The following is a 22,298-nucleotide window of genomic DNA, read 5'->3' as shown; positions in this document are numbered from 1 at the left end:
TAGTATTCTCATTTGTTAATTGTCCAAATGTTATATTCGCTCTACAATTTTTCACGTCTCCCACAATGTCGTAAGGTGGTATTCCATCAGTTAATCTCGGTCCATATTCTCTGGACTTTCCTGTCCCTGATGGCTTTGTTCTAACCCAATTTCCAAATTCGTCTTGCCGCATTCCAGGGTAAAATGCTTTGCCTTCTTTTGTGAACATTGGTTTATAAAATCTTCCATCTTTTGTCATGGGTCGACGACCATAATTATAATCTTCTGGTCCTATTGGATTATCCCAATTTTGACTATCTTTGTATACATTATTTTGTTCTGTCCTTTCGGGCGTATATCTTGGTGTTGTTGTTCCACTTGGTATTTCTCTATCATCCATTCTATTTCCCGCTTCTCTTAATTCTTCTTGTAAATTTCCTTCTTCATTATTATTTTTATATCCCACTACTGGATTCGACCTTCTCGTTTGTCTTCTTGTTTTTACTGCGTTATCTTTCGCGTATAATTCATTGTGGTAATTTAATTCCCTATCTTCATAATCATCGTAATAACCTTGTGTATAATACATTTCACTGTATTGTGGTTCCTCATCTTCATATCCATTATAACCATATTCTTCTTGGTCATCGTATTCGTCCATCATATTTACTCTTGCATTCCTTCTTTTCCCCAGACACTCTCTTGAATAATGACCAATTCTACCACATGTATAGCATGTCGGTACCCTTTTTTGATTTGATTGATAACTATTCCTATTACCATCATTTAATCTCCTTCCCATATTTGATCGATACCTATTATTATCGTTATTTAATCTTCTCTCTATATTTGATACCAGTCCTTCTAATTTACTAATTCTTGCCTTTTCCTCAAACGCTTTGACTAATTCGTCCTCATAATTTTCGTTCAATGGTTTTGTGAACATATTTTGTCTATTATCATCTCTTCCGATGTCTATCTTTGTACTAACTGGTAAACCTATTATTTTCCTATAAAATTCGTCCCTTGCACTTTCTTCTCTTTCTGCCATTTCTATTGCCCCATTTAAGTTCTCCGGATTCTGTCTTCTAATTTGAAACCCTATTGCTGGTTCCAATCCATCAATATAATAATCTACTTGACAATCATCTGCTAAGGCATGTCCTCTAGTTGCTATCCTTAATATTTGTCTAAATCTTCCTGTGTATTCCTCAACATTTTCATTTTTTCCTTGTCGAATTTTTCTTAATTCTTGCATTTTCTTTCTTCTGACATCCTCTCTAGTAAATCTTCTTTTTATTCTATGCTTTAAATCATTATCATTATCTGCATCCGCCCAATTCACTAAGTTACCTGCATTTACTTCTTTCATTTCATTATACCATTGTGATGCTGCCCCTCTTAAATGTGCTGCTGCGTATGCCGCTTGTCTTACACCATTAGCTCCTGCTGCTTTTCCGACTGCTGTAAATGCTACCTCAAATTGTCTAACCCAATCGTTAACATTTTCGTCTTCTTTTCCATAAAAGAGTGGTACACTAACCATTCCTCCTGCTTCATTCCCTGCATTTTCAATTCTATCTATCAAACTCGCTCCTGCTCCTACTGCTGCATTCAAAGTATTAGCTGGATAACCTAAAGCGTTCTCTATTAATCTCTTTACTTGATTCTCGGTTGCCATATTTTCTTGAAATAAATCTTGTAAATTGTAATCAGATAATTCACTTTCGTTGTCCGAATTCTTAATATTTAATGAACTATTCGTATCTGAGTTTTGACTTAAGTCAATACCTCCTCTATTTATAACATTTTCAATTTCATCTTCGAACTCTTCTTCATTAAAATTTTCGATATTTTCATTCCATATTTCATCTGGACTTAATATTTCTCCAGTTTTTTCTGAATCATCTGTATTATCTTCTTCTGATTCTTCATTATCACTCTTTTCACCACTTTCTTCACTATCTATTATTCCTGCTTGTTCTTTCAATAACTTATCTAACTTTTTCTTCAATTCTTTTTCTGACTCATTCTTGTTTTCTTGAAAGATCTCAATGAATTCTTTATCTAAAATTTCTCCATTTGTATATCCCATACTGGTTAATCTTAACAATTCTTCTTCAGTTACTATTGTTTCGATATCTTCAAAAATCTTCTGCAATCTTTTTACCCGATCATCAATTTCATCAACATCTTCTTCTTCACAATCTTTGCATACAGTTCCTCCAAATCTAAACATATTATTCATCCATCTTATTTCGCACCTTTCGCACCAAGTTGTATTCTCATTTAACCACTTATGAATTTCTCTTCTTAATTCTTTATCTTCCAATTCTATTATTCCCATATATTCCATTATAAATTCTTCTGTTATTAATATTCGATTATTTACCCCAAAACTCTTCATTCTTTGAATTTCTGATACATCTATTTCATATCCTAACTTTTCTATCTCATCTTTTAATTCTGCTAACTCATCTTGTTCATCTTTCTGCATTTCTTTAATACATTCCCCACATTCATTATCTGTTTTGTCCATTTCGAACCTTCTATTACCGCATCTTTTACATATTACTGTTTCTTTTTCTAACCATTCTCTTATCTTCAATTCTTTTTCCCTTTCGTCGATTTCCTCTATCTCCTGAACTTTATCTATAAATGTTTTCGTTACCAATATATCCATTTCTATCATCAACTTTATTCCTATCTTCCAAATGTATCTCAATTGATCTTCGTCTATAGAGCTTGTCCTTCTTTTTAATTCACTAAATTTCCATGATTTGTCCCCTATTATTATCTCTAATTCTTCCTCAGAACTATTTTCTAATTCATAACTTGCTGGACTATCTTCACTTTCTGAATCTTCTGGTTCTTTTGTAAAGCCCCTAGTATCTATAAATATTCTTATTATCTTTTGTACCATATTCCTGTGATATTCGTGAACATTTTCTATATTTATGTTCTCGTATTCCATATTGGACATTAATTCCTTTACTTTCTCCTCGTTCGTAGCTATTCCTTCTTCTTCATATAGTAATTCCCTAAATGTCTTCATTGCTCCCATCTTTACTCGTAATGGTCCAATTTCTTTCGATGTGATTCTGTACCATTGCCAAAATTTCCCAAACTTTCTTTCAACATCCCAATCTTCTAAAATATATTTGTGTTCTATCAATTCAGGATTTCCAATCAATCTATCAAATACTTCATTTCCCAGATTTCTTTCAATACAATCCCTCACAATCACTAATATGATTGTTCGTAATCCCTTCTCTTTTATTTTCGGCTGTATCCTATATCTTATTGATTCTGTTATTCTATCCATTATGTCTCTACATTTCCCCTTATGTATTGTATCTTCTCTTTCTGAATTATCCATACTTAATAAATCTAATAATCCTTTAATTGTTACATCATTATATATTATTATTGCATCTTCAAATTTAAATAATGCGTCCCAAAATTTCTTGAACACTATTGGTTCATTTACTATCGGATGACACAATTCACAATTTAAACATTCGTCCAATTCTTCTGTTCCTAGTTCGTGTTCCTCCTTATGTGTTCTATATTCACTTTCCCATTGATGGTACCATTCCATTGTATGCTTTAGTTAAATTGCTATGAATATCCATCCAGAATCTCAATCGGATTCCTCTCTTTATATATATATATTTCACTCTTATCATTTCTATTTTTGATCTTCTAAACATTCTTTTATCTTTAAATAGATTACTTCTTTCAATCTTTAAACTCCATCTTTCAATTTTATATATTTACTACGCCATGTTTTACTATTAATTTTACTGCGCCTCAAAATTTCAAAAATTATTCTAAGTCCACGATCTCCTCAGACTGCGGAGGTTTTTACTGCGCCATAAAATTTATCTTTTATCACCGATATCCATAATTTCACATTCTAAAATTTATCTCCTATCACCGTGATTCATAATTTCACATATCACATATCACATCTTTCTTATCATCCACATAAATCCTTCTTGCTCTATATATTCTATATTATATAAATTAATCTATAACGCACAAAATGTCGTTCTTTTCAGATAAATGTCCTTCTTTTCAAATAAATGTTCTTTTTCAAATAAATATTCTTTTTCAAATAAATGTTCTTCTTTTTAATAAATGTCCTTCTTTTCGGATTTTACTCTATTATTAAATACTGCACATAATATTCATTATACAGCTCGTTAATGTGTAAATATCCTTCTACTTTATCTTCTTTTAACAGAACATTGTAATGAAAGCGTGACCTAGCACACTACACCAGGAACCCTCATCTGAAATGTAGCCTAGGACCTGTAACAATACAACGCATCTGTCTTTCCTCCTTCGTTGGCCGACTCGTCTCTTAACGGGTGAATCTAACCTTCCAAAATCCAGTTTCAAAAGTCATCAGCTATCCATAAAACTCATCTAAACCAACTTATCTTTCCTCAAATTGGTGGACCTATACTGGGCTTATCTCTATCTTTTTCCCATTGGGTAAAAGCATGATAGTTTACAGGTTTGTCCCATTTTATCCATTCAATGTTTCTTGATAGTAGGTGTCTTTACAATTTTCGTTCCCCGTCCCCAAAGCAATTTGCGCATTATTGAGCTGGGTATCCAGATTTGACGTAACCCATACGTTATAATCTTTAATGTCGAAGAATAAAAATTTTCCAATCTCGAGCATTTATCCAAAATTCAAACTCAGAGGTAACCCATACCACACAGATGAATCCCAGATAATACATTGGTGTTCTCCCATTATTAATCTTTATTTCAAAATTCATCTTTCGCTTCCACATCTCCTTATGAAATTTCTCAGGTACTTTATTCCCGAAAGAAATATTCTTGTGCTTTCTATCGATTAAATGATTACTTGCACAACAACAAACTCCAATCTTTCACCTTTCCAAGTTTTTAACTCGATTAAATCCTTGTTGACTTATTGGTTCCTTTTGAACTCGTCAAAAACCTGAAATCTAAAAATAAATTCTAAAAATAAAATATTGATTAATAATACCTATCAGTGACTTACTAACGAAATTAAATTTTCATATTCATTATAATAATAATCATGTGATGATGATCATTTCCTTTCTTGCGAGCATGCACCATATGAGATCCCCCAATTCCCTCTGTCATCAATTTACAGAGTTGCCACATCGAACGGGCATTCTCATGGTCAAACGAACGAATGAACGAACGAACGAACAATTAAACGAACAAGCAAATAGTCAACGATATAATTAACAAACAACATACAACAACATATAACAACAACATTCTTGGTTCACGACATAAATAGCGTTAGTAATATAAAACGTTGAACGATATAAAATAAAATTAACTTCTCTAAATTTTCCCCAAATTATATCCACTTTTACCTTTAATTTCAAACTTCGATAGCTCTCGCTACGAATTATTACTTTTCAAAAACATATATTTAATTCACCTTAAAATTTCCATTTATTCAATTAAAATTAATTAAGCAAACATTAATTAAAGTTTAGGGCGAACCTATTACCTTTAATTAACATTAAACTTTACTAACAAATAATTAAAAAAATAAAACTTATATTTTTATTGAGTTCTGTGGATGAGAACTAAGGAATTACCTTGAATTCCGCTCTCTATATATACAATTTTTATGCTACTTTCTATTCTATCTATATACTATCTTTTATGTTCTTTTTACATATTATCTTTGAACTATCTTTCTAATATACTATCTATATTTTAAATACGCTATCTTTTAATATGCTATCTTTTAATATGCTATCTTTTTATATATGTTCTTTTTAATATATTATCTTTTACGTTCCATCTTTATACTATCTTTTTATATTATCTTTTACATTATTTTGTGTTCTTTAATCTTTCTGACATTATTTTATATGTTCTTTTAATTCGCTTTATGTGTTTTGCTTATAATCTATCTTTTGTGGCTTATAATTATTCTTTCTTATCGTTCTTATTGTTAAAGATTGCTAAGCCGCAATTGATCGACTCTATTTATCCTATTGGTTCCTTGTCAATCATTCAATAAATATTACATCATGTAGATCATTACTCTTCCTAAATGTTTATCCTTTTCGGCTAATTATTTATCCATCTTCGCCAATCCACGATTAATTTGTTCGTTCTTAATATTTAATAATTACATTTGGTGGTTGAATTTTATCATCTTTTCGTGCTTGATATTTGACCGTTTACACCGGGATATAATGATAATAGAACATTTGGTTGGCAGGACATGGGACGATCCATACCAGCTCACTGCTGTAAAGTGGCAATATTAAATAAAGAATCTAATATGTGCGGCTGGAGTTTTCCTAGTGAATGGCTGTCATCAACCCATCAATTTAATGTCTCGATACCTGATGACAGGTTATCAACATCAGCTCCAAATCCCATAATTAGCCTACCGATGGTCCAAGACATATGGATTCACAGATGGATAGATGATGATAACTTGAAAACGCAACTAATGAATATTAGAAATATACTAGCAGAGAGAACAATGGTAGAATATTATACAGATGGTTCTCTCAAGCCAAGCACCCCTACAACAATGGGTAAACAAGATCTTAATTTAGTGTACACAGACATGGGTGCGGCGTTTTGTGTTAATAATGAACCTGCTTTGTCAGCCCAAGCAAATGTATCACTATGGCCTTCATCTACACGTTCAGAATTAGTGGCTATATTTCTAGCATTACTCACAGGTCCTATGAATGTAAATATGATATTAATATGATATCGTTCCAACATTAATTCAATATCAATATGATATCGTAAAGATATCACTTTATAATTATTTAATCGACATCATAACGATATTGACGAAACATCAAATCGATATCATTTCGATATTTCGATATTGTTATAACAATAATGAAAAATAGAAAGTAAATACGATATTAATATGATATCGTTCCAACATTAATTCAATATCAATATGATATCGTAAAAATATCACTTTATAATTATCTAATCGACATCATAACGATATTGACGAAACATCAAATCGATATCATTTCGATATTTTGATATTGTTATAACAATAATGAAAAATAGAAAGTAAATACGATATTAATATGATATCGTTCCAACATTAATTCAATATCAATATGATATCGTAAAAATATCACTTTATAATTGATCACGAAGTTAAACCAAGCATTTACCAACTGTTTATTAAATGCTTTAAGAATATTTAATTTAAGCGCTTATTAAATAAGTTTCAATGCAACTTGTATTTGATAAGCATTATTTTTTTATTGCTAATTGAATAATAATATTATGTATTAATTTTGCATTAGAAATTAGTATAATTAAAATACTTAACTTTGCTGAAACTTGGAGTTTACAATCAATATTGATTAGATATTGCAATGATATCATTACGATATCATTACGATATTTTGATAAAAAATAGATTCGACGTCATTAAGTTAGTCGTAACTATATTTATTTGACATTGATTAGTTTGATATCTCTGCGATATCGCAGCAATCATTATGCGATGTAAATATTATCACGTAATCACATCGTAGTGATGTCATATTAACATTGAATTAATATTACAAAATATTTGACATTTTATTTGATATCGTAATCACATCGTATTGATATCATATTAACATCGAATTAATATTCAAAAATATTTTATCTATTTGATATCGTAACCACATCGTAGTGATGTCATATTAATATTGAATTAATATTACAAAATATTTGACATTTTATTTGATATCATAATCACATCGTAGTGATATCATATTAACATCGAATTAATATTGCAAAAATATTTTACATCTATTTGATATCGTAACCACATCGTAGTGATGTCGTATTAATATTGAATTAATATTACAAAATATTTGACATTTTATTTGATATCGTAATCACATCGTAGTGATGTCGTATTAACATTGAATTAATATTACAAAATATTTGACATTTTATTAATTACATCATAATAATATCATATTAATATCGAATTAATATTACAAAAAATGTTTTACATTTATTTATTATACATTAATAATAATAATTTTTTATTAGTGGATTATTATGGGTGAGTGGAGTACGTTTCTTTTCTTCCTTTTTTTTTATTCTTTTCTTCTCTTTTTTATTCTTTTCTTTCGTATGTAAGTGGATGGATACATCATTTTCAATTTTAAAAAATATATATATATATATATATATAAAACAATCATGATTAATAAAATGTACTCTTTGTAAAATATATTTAAAATTTAATACATAACCTTGGGATAATAGTTAGAGCAGGTAATTCTGGGATTTTGTAAAGAATAATAAAAATGATAATATTTTTAAGTTAGTTCTTTCTTTAAATTTTTTTGAAAGTGTTTTGTTTCTTAAAATCATAATATTGTAAAAAAATGCTGGTTGCTACGACTGACGGACAACGACAAATTGTCAGGCTATCTCCGGACAAAGTAATTGGAAGGCAGAAAATGTCATAAAATATCCAGCCCTATTTTATAACATTTTCCTCCAGGCTAAAGCAAATATTACAAAAGAAATTGCAAATATATTTAACAAGCAATAGATACATGGCCGTTGAAAAATATATTCACACTTCATATTGTAATACCACAGTTTAACAAAGAAAGACAAAAAATTGCAAATATATTTAACAAGCAATAGATACATGGCTGTTGAAAAATATATTCACATTTATACCACAGTCTAACAAAGAAAGACTCAAACCACAACATATTGTAAAAAAAATATGAAAAATACGCGTATATCCTATTTTCATACCTTGCTTAACAGCTCCACTATTTATTTAAAAGCGGCTTTTCTCTCTTTTGTATGTGGGTAGTGGGTACATTTTTCCTTTCTTTTATTCTTTTCTTTCGTATATGAGTGGCGGGTACATTTTCTTTTCTTTATTCTTGCTTTTATTCTTGCTTTTCGTATGTGAATGTCTTACTATGTTGAATATATAAACTAATAAAGTATTGTTAATATTGTAAAGAGATAATTAAAGTATACTTTAAAAAGAGAAAAGAAGAGACGAACTAAAATATCGAATATAAGAGACAAGAGAAAAGCGTATTTTTGAAAATAAACAAAAAAATCTCATTAATAAACGCGAATTTTAGCTATTTTTAGATATCACATGCATGTAATTAAAGTGATTTTAATTGGTTAATTTTAAATTATTATTACATCATGCATATGATTTTATTGGTTAATTTTAACCAAAATTTTATACGATACAAATTAAAATAATTATTTTATTATATTTATATAATTAATATAATTATATGGCTGTAAAATAAAAATTATTTTTTATCCAAATTCTATTTGTAGTATCATGATTTGGTAGTTGGCACCTTTCTGAATTACAATTATGAATAAAGTGTACTTTTTGAACATTATCTATTACAGTAATTGGAAAAATACGTCTCCATTTATCTCCTGTTGCTTGAAGATGGTAAAGTGGACATTTTAATACTGAATGTTCAACCATAGTATCTTCAAACCAATCTACAACAATAAATGCATAATATTTGTTATTATTACCCTTATATTGAAAGATACCTTTGATTATTGCATAAGATTCTTCATGATCTTCTTCATAAATTGTGATAAAATCATCAAGATGTAGGTGAACTTTTGAAAGGATACCTAAGGTTGCTTGCCAAAACCTAGGGGTTTATGCAAGATGGCGTTTCGCCGAAAAGCGAAATTCTGCTGAAACTATATTAAAGTTATATTAAAAAACTGGCGAAACTTTGGAGAAAGGCGAAACTGCTGAAACTTATTATAAATGCCGAAACTGCTGAAACTCTGCCGAAACTATAATAAATCTATAGTAAAATTTTGACGAAACTAATCGTAGGATTTTGAAGAGGTTTAGACAAGCAACCTTAAAGATACCATTTTCTTCTTCAATCATATATGATGCAAATTTGTACCAATTAATTGAAGAGTTTATAAGTGCCGCCTCAAACTTCATATTCACATAAGATAAAAACAATTCAGTTTTAAAATTATGTAAAGTTAAAAGAAGTTTATCACGTTCCTGCTTTGACATTCTTTTTTTTAATGAAATATTGGAAATAAAGTTTACTGGAGATATAACTAAATTAAAAGATTAGTAAATATAAATATCAAACATGTACTACTATATGCAATAAAATACTTACTTGTTGTATCATCATCATCGTCTTGAACTTGTTCAGTTGCTTCAGTTGAATATTTATCTTCTGTAACATACCAATTTAAAAATAATTGTCCAAAATTTGAATTTGTAAATCCAGTCACTGGTCGAAATAGTCCAAATCAACTAGAAATCGGATGTCCGATTTTAGGCTGAATTTGGTGATAAAGATGGCCGAATTATCAATCCAAAAAAAGTTCCGATTGGCAGGCCGATCGACGCCGATCAGAATATCCGAATTGTATCTGGATTGCTTAGTATTTTTAATTTGAATTGTTTAAAAAATATATTCATAAATTTACCAAATTGCAAGTGAATTTATTCTGAATTATGATAAATTTTGATAAATTGTGATAAATTTTAATCTGAATTGCAGTAAATTTTAATCTGAATTGCGGTAAATTTTAATCTGAATTACAGTAAATTTTCTATTCTGAATTGTGGTAAATTTTCTATTCTGAACTGCGGTAAATTTATTCTGAATTGCGGTAAATTTTATTCTGAATTGCGGTAAATTTTAATCTGAATTACAGTAAATTTTCTATTCTGAATTGCAGTAAATTTTCTATTCTGAATTGCGGTAAATTTTAATCTGAATTACAGTAAATTTTAATCTGAATTGTGGTAAATTTTATTCTGAATTGCGTCTGAATTGCAGTTAATTTTATTCTGAATTGCATCTGAATTGCAGTAAATTTTATTCTGAATTGTATCGCAAATTACAGTAAATTTTATTCTGAAATTTAAAATATTACATATACATATAAAACAATTTCGCCCAAAAATCAATATTCCAGTTGCCTGAAAACTTGAAAGGTGAAGTAGCTGTTTAAAATCACCTTACTGAATTTCCATGCGTTTAAAAGACCCCAGAATAACGTTAATAATGTTTAATTGCGTAAATAATAAAATACTTTTTTATAAAAGTTTTGAATTTTTTATTTCGAAACTAACCTGGGATTCCGGTATATGTTAAATTCCTTAATTCCCAGAAAATCAAAACGTTACCTGTAGGATGGCAAATTGGAGCCGATTTCCCTACAAAAAAAATAATAAAAATAATAAAAAAACGTTAAATTAAACGTTTTTTATTAAGTTTCGTCAAAAAGTTTCAAAAATAGAAACTTTACTTGCGGGATTTTGGTATCCAAATTGGAGCCGGTTTCCCTGCAAAAAAAATCAATGAAATATAATTAATGTTTTTATTAAGTTTCATCAAAAAGTTTCAAAAATCGAAACTTTACTTGCGGGATTCCGGTATCCAAATTGGAGCCGATTTCCCTGCAAAAAAAAATCAATGAAATATAATAAAAAAACGTTAATGTTTTTATTAAGTTTCGTCAAAAAGTTTCAAAAATCGAAACTTTACTTGCGGGATTCCGGTATCCAAATTGGAGCCGATTTCCCTGCAAAAAAAAATCAATGAAATATAATAAAAAAACGTTAATGTTTTTATTAAGTTTCGTCAAAAAGTTTCAAAAATCGAAACTTTACTTGCGGGATTCCGGTATCCAAATTGAAGCCGATTTCCCTACAAAAAAAAAATAAAAAATAATTAAATAACGTTAAAATAAACGTTTTTTTATTAAGTTTCGAAAATACGAAACTTTACCTATAGGATTGGCCAAATCAGAGCCGATTTCCTATAAAAAATATAAAAAACGTTAAAAATAACTGTTTTTTATGAAAGTTTCGAAGGAAGAAACTTCAAAACTTTACCTATAGGATTGGCCAATTCAGAGCCAATTTCCTATAAAAAAATATAAAAAACGATAAAATTAACGTTTTTTTATTAAGTTTCGAAAATACGAAACTTTACCTGTAGATTTGGCCAAATCGGAGCCCCGCACTTTGGTGTTCTGGACCTACAAAATTAAGAACGAACGTTAGTTAACGTTTGTTAAAATAAAATAAAAAAAAAATTTTTTTTTCGAAGTTTCACCTTCGAAATGCCGCCTGGGAAGCCAAAAATCTAAAAAAAAAAAAACCGAAACGTTAGTCAACGTTTCGTTCAAATAAAAAAAGAATAAAAAATCGAAATTTCGAAGAGGTACCTTTGAAATTCCATCCAGACATACGGAAACCGAAGAGCCGAAAACCTAAAAAAAAGAAAATCGAAACGTTAGTAACGTTTCGTTCAAATAAAAAAAGAAAATGCGGAATTTCGAAGAGGTATCTCGAAATTCCGTCCAGACATATGGAAACCGGAGAGCAAAACCTAAAAAAAAATAAAATAATGAAACGTTAGTCAACGTTTCGTTCAAATAAAAAAAGAAAAAAAAATGCGAAATTTCGAAAAGGTACCTTCGAAATTCCATCCAGTCATACGGAAACCGAAAAGCTGAAAACCTAAAAAAAAAGAAAATCGAAACGTTAGTAACGTTTCGTTCAAATAAAAAAAGAAAAAAAAATGTGGAATTTCGAAGAGGTACCTCGAAATTCCGTCCAGTCATACGGAAACCGAAGAGCTGAAAACCTAAAAAAAAGAAAATCGAAACGTTAGTAACATTTCGTTCAAATAAAAAAAGAAAAAAAAATGCGGAATTTCGAAGAGGTACCTTCGAAATTCCATCCAGTCATACGGAAACCGAAGAGCCAAAACCTAAAAAAAAGAAAATTAAAACGTTAGTAACGTTTCGTTCAAATAAAAAAAGAAAAAAAAATGCGGAATTTCGAAGAGGTACCTTCGAAATTCCATCCAGTCATATGGAAACCGAAGAGCCAAAACCTAAAAAAAAAGAAAATCGAAACGTTAGTAACGTTTCGTTCAAATAAAAAAGAAAAAATAAATGCAGAATTTCGAAGAGGTACCTTCGAAATTCCATCCAGAAATACGGAAACTGGAGTGCCAAAATCTAAAAAAAAAGAAAATCAAAACGTTAGTAACGTTTCGCTGAAATAAATTTTTTTTTTCCCTAAATTTAAAGAAAGTTAAAGAATTGGAATCTCCTTCTTTCTTACATCATGTCAAATATAACAGAAATTTTAACACTTCTAACAGAATTAATAGAAGTTTCGCACCTTGATACTCCTTGATTATTAAATTGTCTTTATCAAAATAGAAAATTTTTTTCTTTGGCGGTTCCATTAATTTGGGAAAATTTGGGTGATCGTTATTGGGTGCTGGACCAAAAACTCCATTGCGCTGGCTTTTTTTTTATCCTTTTTTTCTTTTTCCTTTTCGGTTTCTTTTTTCAACCCGATTTTTCTCTTTATCCCTCTCCCAAATTTTTTTTTCGTCTTTATTTTTTCGATCGAAGGTTTATACCTTCAAAATGGAGTCCAGCGCAGGTAAAAAAAATGGTCTATCCTACACATATCCTACACATATCTTACATATATCGGGTACTCAAAATGTAGAAAATCATACACAAATAATACACATATCATACACATATCGGGTACTTATATATATAGTATACCTATCAGGTACCTGATATATGTATGATATATATATTAGTACCGATATGTGTATGATATGTGTATTATTTGTGTATGATTTTCTACATTTTAAGTACCCAATATGTGTAAGATATGTGTAGAATAAATCATTTTTTTACCAGTGGCAGCGTCCTGGACCTAATAAAAAAAAAAGAAAACAATGTTAGTTTATACCTAACGTTCCGCATTAAATAAAAATAAAAAAATTCTTCGGGGCATTACCTTCCTTTCAAGGTTCCTAAAAGTGAAAAGGGTCTTGAGGGTCTACAATAAAAAAAAGAAAGTGGAACATTAATAAATGTATATTAACGCTCCAATTTAAAAAAAACAATCCCTTCTCCTCTCTAAATACCTTCTAAGTGCCGTTCCATTAGTTCTGAGGTTGCCCTAAATGAATTTTTCCGCCATCCGCATGAGGATCAGAATGTAAAATGGTGTCCGGAAGGTTAAAAAAAAAAAATTTTTTTATAAAAAAAAAGATGGATATCCGATGATCCATCTGATCAACAAAAAAAGAGCCGTTTTTGGAAACACCGCATATCGATCTACCGTTAAAAAATTAGGCTTTTTTTTGCATTTATTATAATATTTTGCAGAAAAAACGTTCTGGTATTTTGCCGATTGTTCAAATTGCTTGTTCATACTTGCAATTACAGCAATTTCCTTTTTCATTTTGAATAATTTTTTCCAAACCTCCACCATTTGATTTAGCTGATTTGATCATTAAATTGGAATGCCAGAAATACAAAAAAAATTATTAATACCGGCATACCGATATCCATCTACAAATAATCGTTAAATCGGAACATTGGAACCTGCAAATGATAAAAAAAGATATTTTTTTTGATACCAGCATACCCGATATCATATACAAATAAAGAATATTTTTATTAAATCGGAATGCCGGAACCTGCAAATAATATTAAAAATAATAAAAAAAAATATATTTTTATTATTTCATTTCATTACAGTAAATCGGAATGCTGGAATAAAAAAAATTTTTTTTCTTCAATACTGGCATACTGATATTTATTAAATCGGAAAAAATTGAGATTCTTTTATCAATTCCCAATTTGAACCATAGAGCAATAAAAGAGAAATATTTTGTTTTGAGGAAAAAAAAGGTTAAAAGGTTGTAATCTTAAATTAATCTTAAAGCTAAAATTATACTAATTATACTTTTAATACAATACGCGTCGCATCTTATTATAATTGATCAACAAATAGTAAATATTATAATAGTTTAATTTTGATTGATACCCAATTGAAAAATGAGCAAATTTCTAACTATTGAATAAATCAGGTGACAGATTATGATTTAAACTATTATATAGTTTAAATCATCCAACAATAATATTAGGGACCGTTCATGCAATTTTTAATGAGGATAACTGAATATTTATTATTTATCATAAATTACATATATCAATAATATGAAAAGATTCAACCATAAATCATTAACCAGTATGCCACAAATCAGAAGTGCCAATTTGTAATTTTAACCAATATTGGGCAAATTTTAGGCTGATTTGCCATTTGTCTGATTTTTTTTGATTTTTAACTAACATCAATCAGCCGTCAATCAAATATGATGATTTTTTTGCCGAATTTTTATCAAATTTTTATTGAATTTTTATTGAATTGTCAATTTTTCATAAATCTGAAGTATCATATTTGAATATTGGGTAAATTTTAGGTTGATTTGCCATTTTGTCCGATTTTTTTTTTGATTTCAACCAGCATCAATCAGCCATCAATCAAATATGATGATTTTTTTGCCGAATTTTTATCAAATTTTTATCAAATTTTTATTGAATTGTCAATTTTCCTGAAGTATCATATTTGAATATTAGGTAAATTTTAGGTTGATTTGCCATTTTGTCCAATTTTTTTTTTGATTTCAACCAGCATCAATCAGCCGTCAATCAAATATGATGATTTTTTTGCCGAATTTTTGTTGAATTTTTATTGAATTTTTATTGAATTGTCAATTTTTCATAAATCTGAAGTATCATATTTGAATATTGGGTAAATTTTAGGTTGATTTGCCATTTTGTCCAATTTTTTTTTTGATTTCAACCAGCATCAATCAGCCGTCAATCAAATATGATGATTTTTTTGCCGAATTTTTATCAAATTTTTATCAAATTTTTATTGAATTGTCAATTTTCCTGAAGTATCATATTTGAATATTAGGTAAATTTTAGGTTGATTTGCCATTTTGTCCGATTTTTTTTTTGATTTCAACCAGCATCAATCAGCCGTCAATCAAATATGATGATTTTTTTGCCGAATTTTTGTTGAATTTTTATTGAATTTTTATTGAATTGTCAATTTTTCATAAATCTGAAGTATCATATTTGAATATTGGGTAAATTTTAGGTTGATTTGCCATTTTGTCCAATTTTTTTTTTGATTTCAACCAGCATCAATCAGCCATCAATCAAATATAATGATTTTTTGCCAAATTTTTGTTGAATTTTTATTGAATTTTTATTGAATTGTCAATTTTTCATAAATCTGAAGTATCATATTTGAATATCGGACAAATTTTAGGTTGATTTGCCATTTGTCCATTTTTTTTTTTGATTTCAACTAGCATCAATCAGCCGTTAATCAAATATGATGATTTTTTGCTGAATTTTTATCGAATTGTCTGATTGGCATCAATCAGATGTGCCGATTTATAATGTTAGCCAATTTTGGTCTGATTTTTGGCCGATTTTCCATATATCCGATTTTTTTGATTTCGACCAGTGAGTACGAGATCTATTAAATCTTGGATCAATACCACCATCTGCTAAATGTCGAATTGCAAATAAAGTATTGTAACGCTTTAATAAATCTAAATCTATGTTTTTGAATACGATGGACCATTTCTTTTATACCAACTTGGGTATTAATAAGTGTTCCAAAGGTTTTAGCATGCATCAAAAGATGCATATTAACGTGTATATTTGGTAAATTAACAAAATTTATAAAAACCTATAAAAAGTAAAATATTGTTAATTATTTGAAATTATTCCATATTTCAATATCAAATTTGTAACTATACCTTTGGAAGGATTGAAAACTCTTCTTCAAGACATTGTTGCAATTCCTCATAGCTATCTGATGTAAATTTCTTGTTAAAAACCGCTTTCATAGTTTTTGCAACATGTATCCAACAAGATATAATAATTTTTAGAACTGAACTAACTCGAAATGCATCAATTCTTTGTTGAATCATGGCTGTTTCATTACGTTTGATACTTGATTCTTTTAAAAACTGGTTTAACAAAAATGGCATAATCATAGCTAATCTAAGTAAATCCGACATCATAAAACTATTGTAGTGAGTAATCGGATTTGGTAAGTGAGACCATCTTTTTGGGATTTCAAAATTTTTCCAAATTTCGATAAAATTATCTTCTCCTTCTCGTGAAAATAATTCACAAGTTAATTTTAGTAGTCGCCCAATCTTTCCTGCAGTCGCATGATAAACATCCTGCGGCGTCTGTAAATGTCTTTCCCTTTTTAATTTATCTAAAATACTAGGTAATGATCGTAAACCATATTCCGTACAAAGTTGATCTCTTCTTGACATTATAGTCTTATGAGAAATTTTTAAGATTTCTTCGTCTGTAATATGATGATAACGTAATATTGTTACGATATCCTGATTGTGAGCACTCAATGATTCTTTAGTAGTTTTACAAGTACGACAACCCTTATTTGCATTATGTCTAAATTTATTTTTTAAACAATTTTAATAGTTGTCATAAAATTATATTATTATATTATTAATTAAATTGAAAAAATACCTTAATACTCCTGTCAAATCGTTACCTTGAGGTAAATCTGCCGTAACAACGCCTAAACCAGCAATTATCCATGCATCTTGTCCTTGGACAGTCATCACCTTTCCTTTCTCTAATTCCTTCATTTCTGAAATAAATGGTATCATAAATTCGTCAAATTTTCCTCCAAATGGGATAAACCCAATAACAAAATGATTCTTTATTAGCTTTCTTTGATGTGCTGGCATATTTCCAAACTGTACATAAACACCACCTAGAGAATGGTATACATTTCTAAATATACCAAAATCATCATAATAAAGATCTAAAAACAGCTTATAGATTGGCATAGATGATGATGGTGGATTTCTGATAGAAATGTAATCAGATGGATGTAGGTATGAAAGCTTTACATTACGAACGTGCCAACGGTCATTACATTTATAAATTATTTCACTAATCCGTAATGAACCATCAGGAATATTTTGATGTTGAAACATCATCAATATAGTTACTTTTTCTAAAATTTGAGAAGTCATTATAATTAAAAATGGTTCGTCTTGTAACCATACTTCACCGGTAATAGAACGACGTTGTCTTGGTAACCCTTTTAAATTTCTGGGTAAATCTCTATATTCCAAAATTTTTTGAATTCATAACTAATAATATCCATCATCATTTTTTAAAATTGATCTTAATCTTCCAAGTTTTTTTTGACCATTATCATCATGATAGTAAACAAAATCACCAGATCGGTACAATACTATTTATTAAAAATAACTTTAATAAATATTATCAATGATAATAAATTATAATTGTATCAAAGTGTATTATTTTATAACCTTCTGATATTAATATTTCGTATTGTCCAAAAAGTGGGGATTCCCCCCATAAATTTCCATGCCAAAATTCTGATTTTTCTTCAGAATTAATGCCGGGTCCAAAATACATATGCTTCATTAGCATCGGATTATTAAGAACACGCCATATAATTTCACTGATTGAGAGTTGATACGAAAGTTTTGATCCTCGTGAGGTTGATGGAGTTTTTTTTAGTGAAATTTTAATAGACTTTGTTATTATTGGTAGGAGAGGAAGACGTTTTCTCCATGATTGGAATCTTCGGATATTTTTACCATATGGGTAGGTTCAAATTGAGAATTGTGAATGATATCGACAAGATCTTCATATGCTTTTGTAGAAACATTATGCTTCTGAAGCCAGCAAAATAATGCCGTAGTTGTATAATTATTAAAGTATAGTGCAAACTCACTATTGCAGAACGGTATCTTGTCTTCATCTAACGCTTCAACAATTTGATCTATTTCTTCTTCTTCATTATTACGTTCCTCTTCATCGTTATTACGTTCCTCTTCCACTTGATTATTATTATCATCATTATTACCTTCCTCTTCCTCCTCTTCGTCATTGTTTTCATTATTATCTTCTTCCTCTTCCTCCTCTTCATAATTGTATTCGTTATCACTTTCTTCTTCCTCTTCAGTATCAGATGAATTGACATTATCTTGCGAAAATATCATCTCATCATTGTAGTCTTGAGGATTAATTGATCCATATGCATTATCGTCATCATTAATGTCTTGAAAACTTAAATCATCTTTATGATCATACTGAAAGTCCATATCATCGTTATCATTATCAGGTGAACGTACAGGCGAACGAATTGCAACTCTCTCGTCAGAATCTGTTGTCTCATTAGGTTTGCTGTAAGAAAACCGATTTCGAATTCAAATTGGCTCTATTGGTTTATTGTGACTATATCGTCTTCTCATCCTTTGACAATTTAAATCCTTAACTTAATTTAGAATTTTTATAAAATTCAATAAATCTTTATAAAAATTATTTATTAAATACCTTAATACCTTTTATATTGTTTAGCGTATCGACAAAAAAACCAAAATCAATTCAGTTAAAATTATTACCGATTTGCTATAGATTCTGATTGGAGTTTTGAAAGTAACACAATCATCAAGTTTTGGAACACAATCGTATACAAAATCAAGTAGCACATTGGAGTTTTAAAAGTAACACAATCGTCAAGTTTTGGAACACAATCGTATACAAAATCAAGTAGTACATGCTTTTTTTATCGTTAATCAATACATAAAAATTCAATTAGTATAAAAAAAATTTATTTCATACTTGCTTAAATCTCACGAATGCGTCAAAAAACTCGAAAATTAAACTAATTGAATTGCGAAGTTTTTGACCTGTAAATTCATATGCAGGATTATAAAAAATAGTGGTTGAAAATTATACTTAATAAATAGAAAATGCTCTTGCGAAACAATAATTTAGTTAATTTAGTAGTAGAGTATTAAAGTTTACGATTTAATAAAATAATAGATAAAGTATGATTTATTAATTTACGATTATATATTTAATTTACGATTATATTTTTCGAACATCAAAACTAATGAAGCGAATTCGTTAAACACCATGATTGTTATTAGCAGACCAATTAAATTAATTTTCGTTAATTAATTTTCATTAATTTTAAGTCATTGTCAAAATAAAATAAATGTTGTGGTAAAACTTCTCTGATTGAACCTCTAAATCAACCACCATAGAAGATAATTACGTGTATAAAAACATCTTTATTATTCCATAGTAAGTCCTCAAATTGACCCGCAACTCACCCACGGTAAATGCTTTAATTTACCATAAAGACACTGCGACACACCCGTGACACACCCGCGACATATCCGCGGCATACCCATGGCTTATCCAAATTTGTTTAACAAATTTGTTTAAACTATTTATTCTACATCATTGCAATTTCTTATTGTGTTCATAGATTGTAGGCATAATAATTTGATTTTATTTTTTTACAAGGATTTTTTTTTTACACAGATTTTTTTTATTTTCCCACTCTTTTTACAAAATTCTTTTGTTTCATTAATTCTTTCGTTTTCATTAATATAATTCTTCGTTTTATTAATTCTTTCATCTTCATTAATATTTCATTAATTCTTGTGTTCATAGATTGTAGGCGTAATAATTTGATTTTATTTTTTTTTACACAGATTTTTTTTTTTTTACACGGATTTTTTTTTTTTACACGGATTTTTTTTTTTTACACGGATTTTTTTTTTTTACAGATTTTTTTTATTTTCCCACTCCTTTTACAAAATTCTTTCTCTTTCGTTTTCATTAATATTTTATTAATTCTTTAATAACATGTGGACTGATAGACAATTGCGAGTTTTAATTAATAAAAGAAAAAATCAAAACAATAATTTTCACGAACTTAATGGTAATATGAAGCATAATTTTTGGAAAGGGCTAGCAAGCAAAATAAACCTTGAATTCAGAACCACGTATACTGGGAGGAAATGTAAAAAAAAATTTAACGGCTTAGTGCGAGCTTATAAAGTATATAAACATTATTTCAGGTTCAACTACTATTTTAGCATATTAAATAGTACTAATATAATTTTATAATTTTATTAGAAAATGCAATTATATATCGAGAATAAGCCAAAGGGAAGGAAAAGTGCTCTAGGAACGAAGTACTACGAGGAATTCCGGCAGTGAACGTTTTTGGGAAAAATGACTTAAATATTAGAAAACCACGTAAATATTTTATTTTTTTTTTATTTAATTCATAAATTAATCTGATTATTTATTTAGAAATAATTTATGATATTGCTCACGAAATCAACACAACAAGCCATACAACAACTTCGTCATCTTCACCACTACATTCACCAATATGCTCACCTATATCACCTCTCCGTTCACACTCATCATTATCACCTACGCCTCTCCATCACTCATCACCTACACCTCTCCTCCATCACTCATCACCTATACCTTACCGTTTACGAGGCTCACCTTCATATTATGAAATCATTGAAATTGAATAATTTCGCCTCTCCGTTTACACTCACCTCACTTCATATGAAATTGTAAATCTTTCAAATCATAATTACTATTTTGTTATATTGATGTCTGTACAACATTTAATTTTGCTTAATATTATATTGCTGTACAACATTCAATTTTTTGCTTAATATTATATTGCTGTACAACATTCAATTTTTTTATTTTCTGAACGATGTATCTTTCATTATTTAGAAAAAAATACTATTTACTTTACTACATAAAATAATAAAATATGCTAAATCATTAAATAAGCAAATAAGCAGATCGTCACTGTATTATTTCAATTGGAATATTTTAATTATAACCTCCACAATTAATCATGAAAATTATTTTGAGAGTATTCTAGCAACCATCAAACTGTACTATGTTTCATCCATTTATCGTTTAAAAATTTCTCTTCCTTTAGCAGTTAAGTTTATAAATTTCTATTTAATGGTACTATTGAAATGTAAATTCGTTACCAACTCTAAATATTTTTGAATTTTGTAGCTTTACATAATATTCTATAGACTGCTCACGACTTTCTTTTCATAATTGTACAATAATATACAAAAATCATATGTTAAGGAGTTGCATTGTCTTTTCGCAAATTTAGTAATCAGTCACATATGAGTAAAAAGGTTTGATTGGGTTATTTGGATGCAATAATATCTTTAACATTACGTAATTTAATGCCGAATGATAATAGTAGCTATAATGGTTATACTTTTTGAGTTTGGTGCATATTATTGTATCACATAAAATGATACTTCACATGATTAATTTCTTCTCACTTCTTTCTTCTAATATTTTTCTTCTCACTCCTTATATGGCCTAAAAAAGTATAATAAAATTTATGAAATTGAATCGTAAATACGCAATAAAATAAAGATTTGGAACTGATTTGAAGTAATCTTCTATATAAAAAAAGTGTCCAGTATTCACTTTTATTATTAAATGAAATACAAATTATTTATATAAATTAAATTTAATTTTCGATC

The 22,298-nt window shown here is 28.7% G+C and overlaps 4 protein-coding genes across 4 annotated transcripts; 1 reads left to right on the top strand and 3 right to left on the bottom strand.

The window, feature by feature from the left end:
- Positions 1–11,315: 11,315 nt before the first annotated feature.
- Positions 11,316–12,515, bottom strand: OCT59_000823 (uncharacterized protein; the record flags this gene model as incomplete). The annotated part of the gene is made up of 11 exons (XM_066139139.1): positions 11,316–11,356; positions 11,434–11,470; positions 11,559–11,595; positions 11,684–11,720; positions 11,802–11,832; positions 11,904–11,939; positions 12,009–12,054; positions 12,132–12,161; positions 12,244–12,288; positions 12,395–12,407; positions 12,494–12,515. 11 exons carry the CDS (start codon positions 12,513–12,515, stop codon positions 11,316–11,318), a joined length of 375 nt encoding a protein of 124 aa, XP_065988572.1.
- A 4,164-nt stretch (positions 12,516–16,679) lies between these two features.
- OCT59_000822 (uncharacterized protein) lies at positions 16,680–17,555 on the bottom strand (the record flags this gene model as incomplete). Its single annotated transcript, XM_066139138.1, has 2 exons — positions 16,680–17,355; positions 17,434–17,555. 2 exons carry the CDS (start codon positions 17,553–17,555, stop codon positions 16,680–16,682), a joined length of 798 nt encoding a protein of 265 aa, XP_065988571.1.
- Positions 17,556–18,488: 933 nt separating this feature from the next.
- Positions 18,489–19,399, bottom strand: OCT59_000821 (uncharacterized protein; the record flags this gene model as incomplete). The annotated part of the gene is made up of 2 exons (XM_066139137.1): positions 18,489–19,134; positions 19,353–19,399. 2 exons carry the CDS (start codon positions 19,397–19,399, stop codon positions 18,489–18,491), a joined length of 693 nt encoding a protein of 230 aa, XP_065988570.1.
- A 1,211-nt stretch (positions 19,400–20,610) lies between these two features.
- OCT59_000820 (uncharacterized protein) lies at positions 20,611–21,299 on the top strand (the record flags this gene model as incomplete). The annotated part of the gene is made up of 2 exons (XM_066139136.1): positions 20,611–20,686; positions 21,064–21,299. The coding sequence occupies 2 exons, from the start codon at positions 20,611–20,613 to the stop codon at positions 21,297–21,299; spliced, it is 312 nt and encodes a 103-aa protein (XP_065988569.1).
- Between the last annotated feature and the right edge of the window lie 999 nt (positions 21,300–22,298).

The sequence above is a fragment of the Rhizophagus irregularis genome, chromosome 1 (assembly GCF_026210795.1).
Source record: "Rhizophagus irregularis chromosome 1, complete sequence".
Taxonomy (NCBI): Eukaryota; Fungi; Glomeromycota; class Glomeromycetes; order Glomerales; family Glomeraceae; genus Rhizophagus; species Rhizophagus irregularis.
Note: the sequence above shows the minus strand (reverse complement) of the source record. Positions and strands in the feature narration are given on the sequence as shown.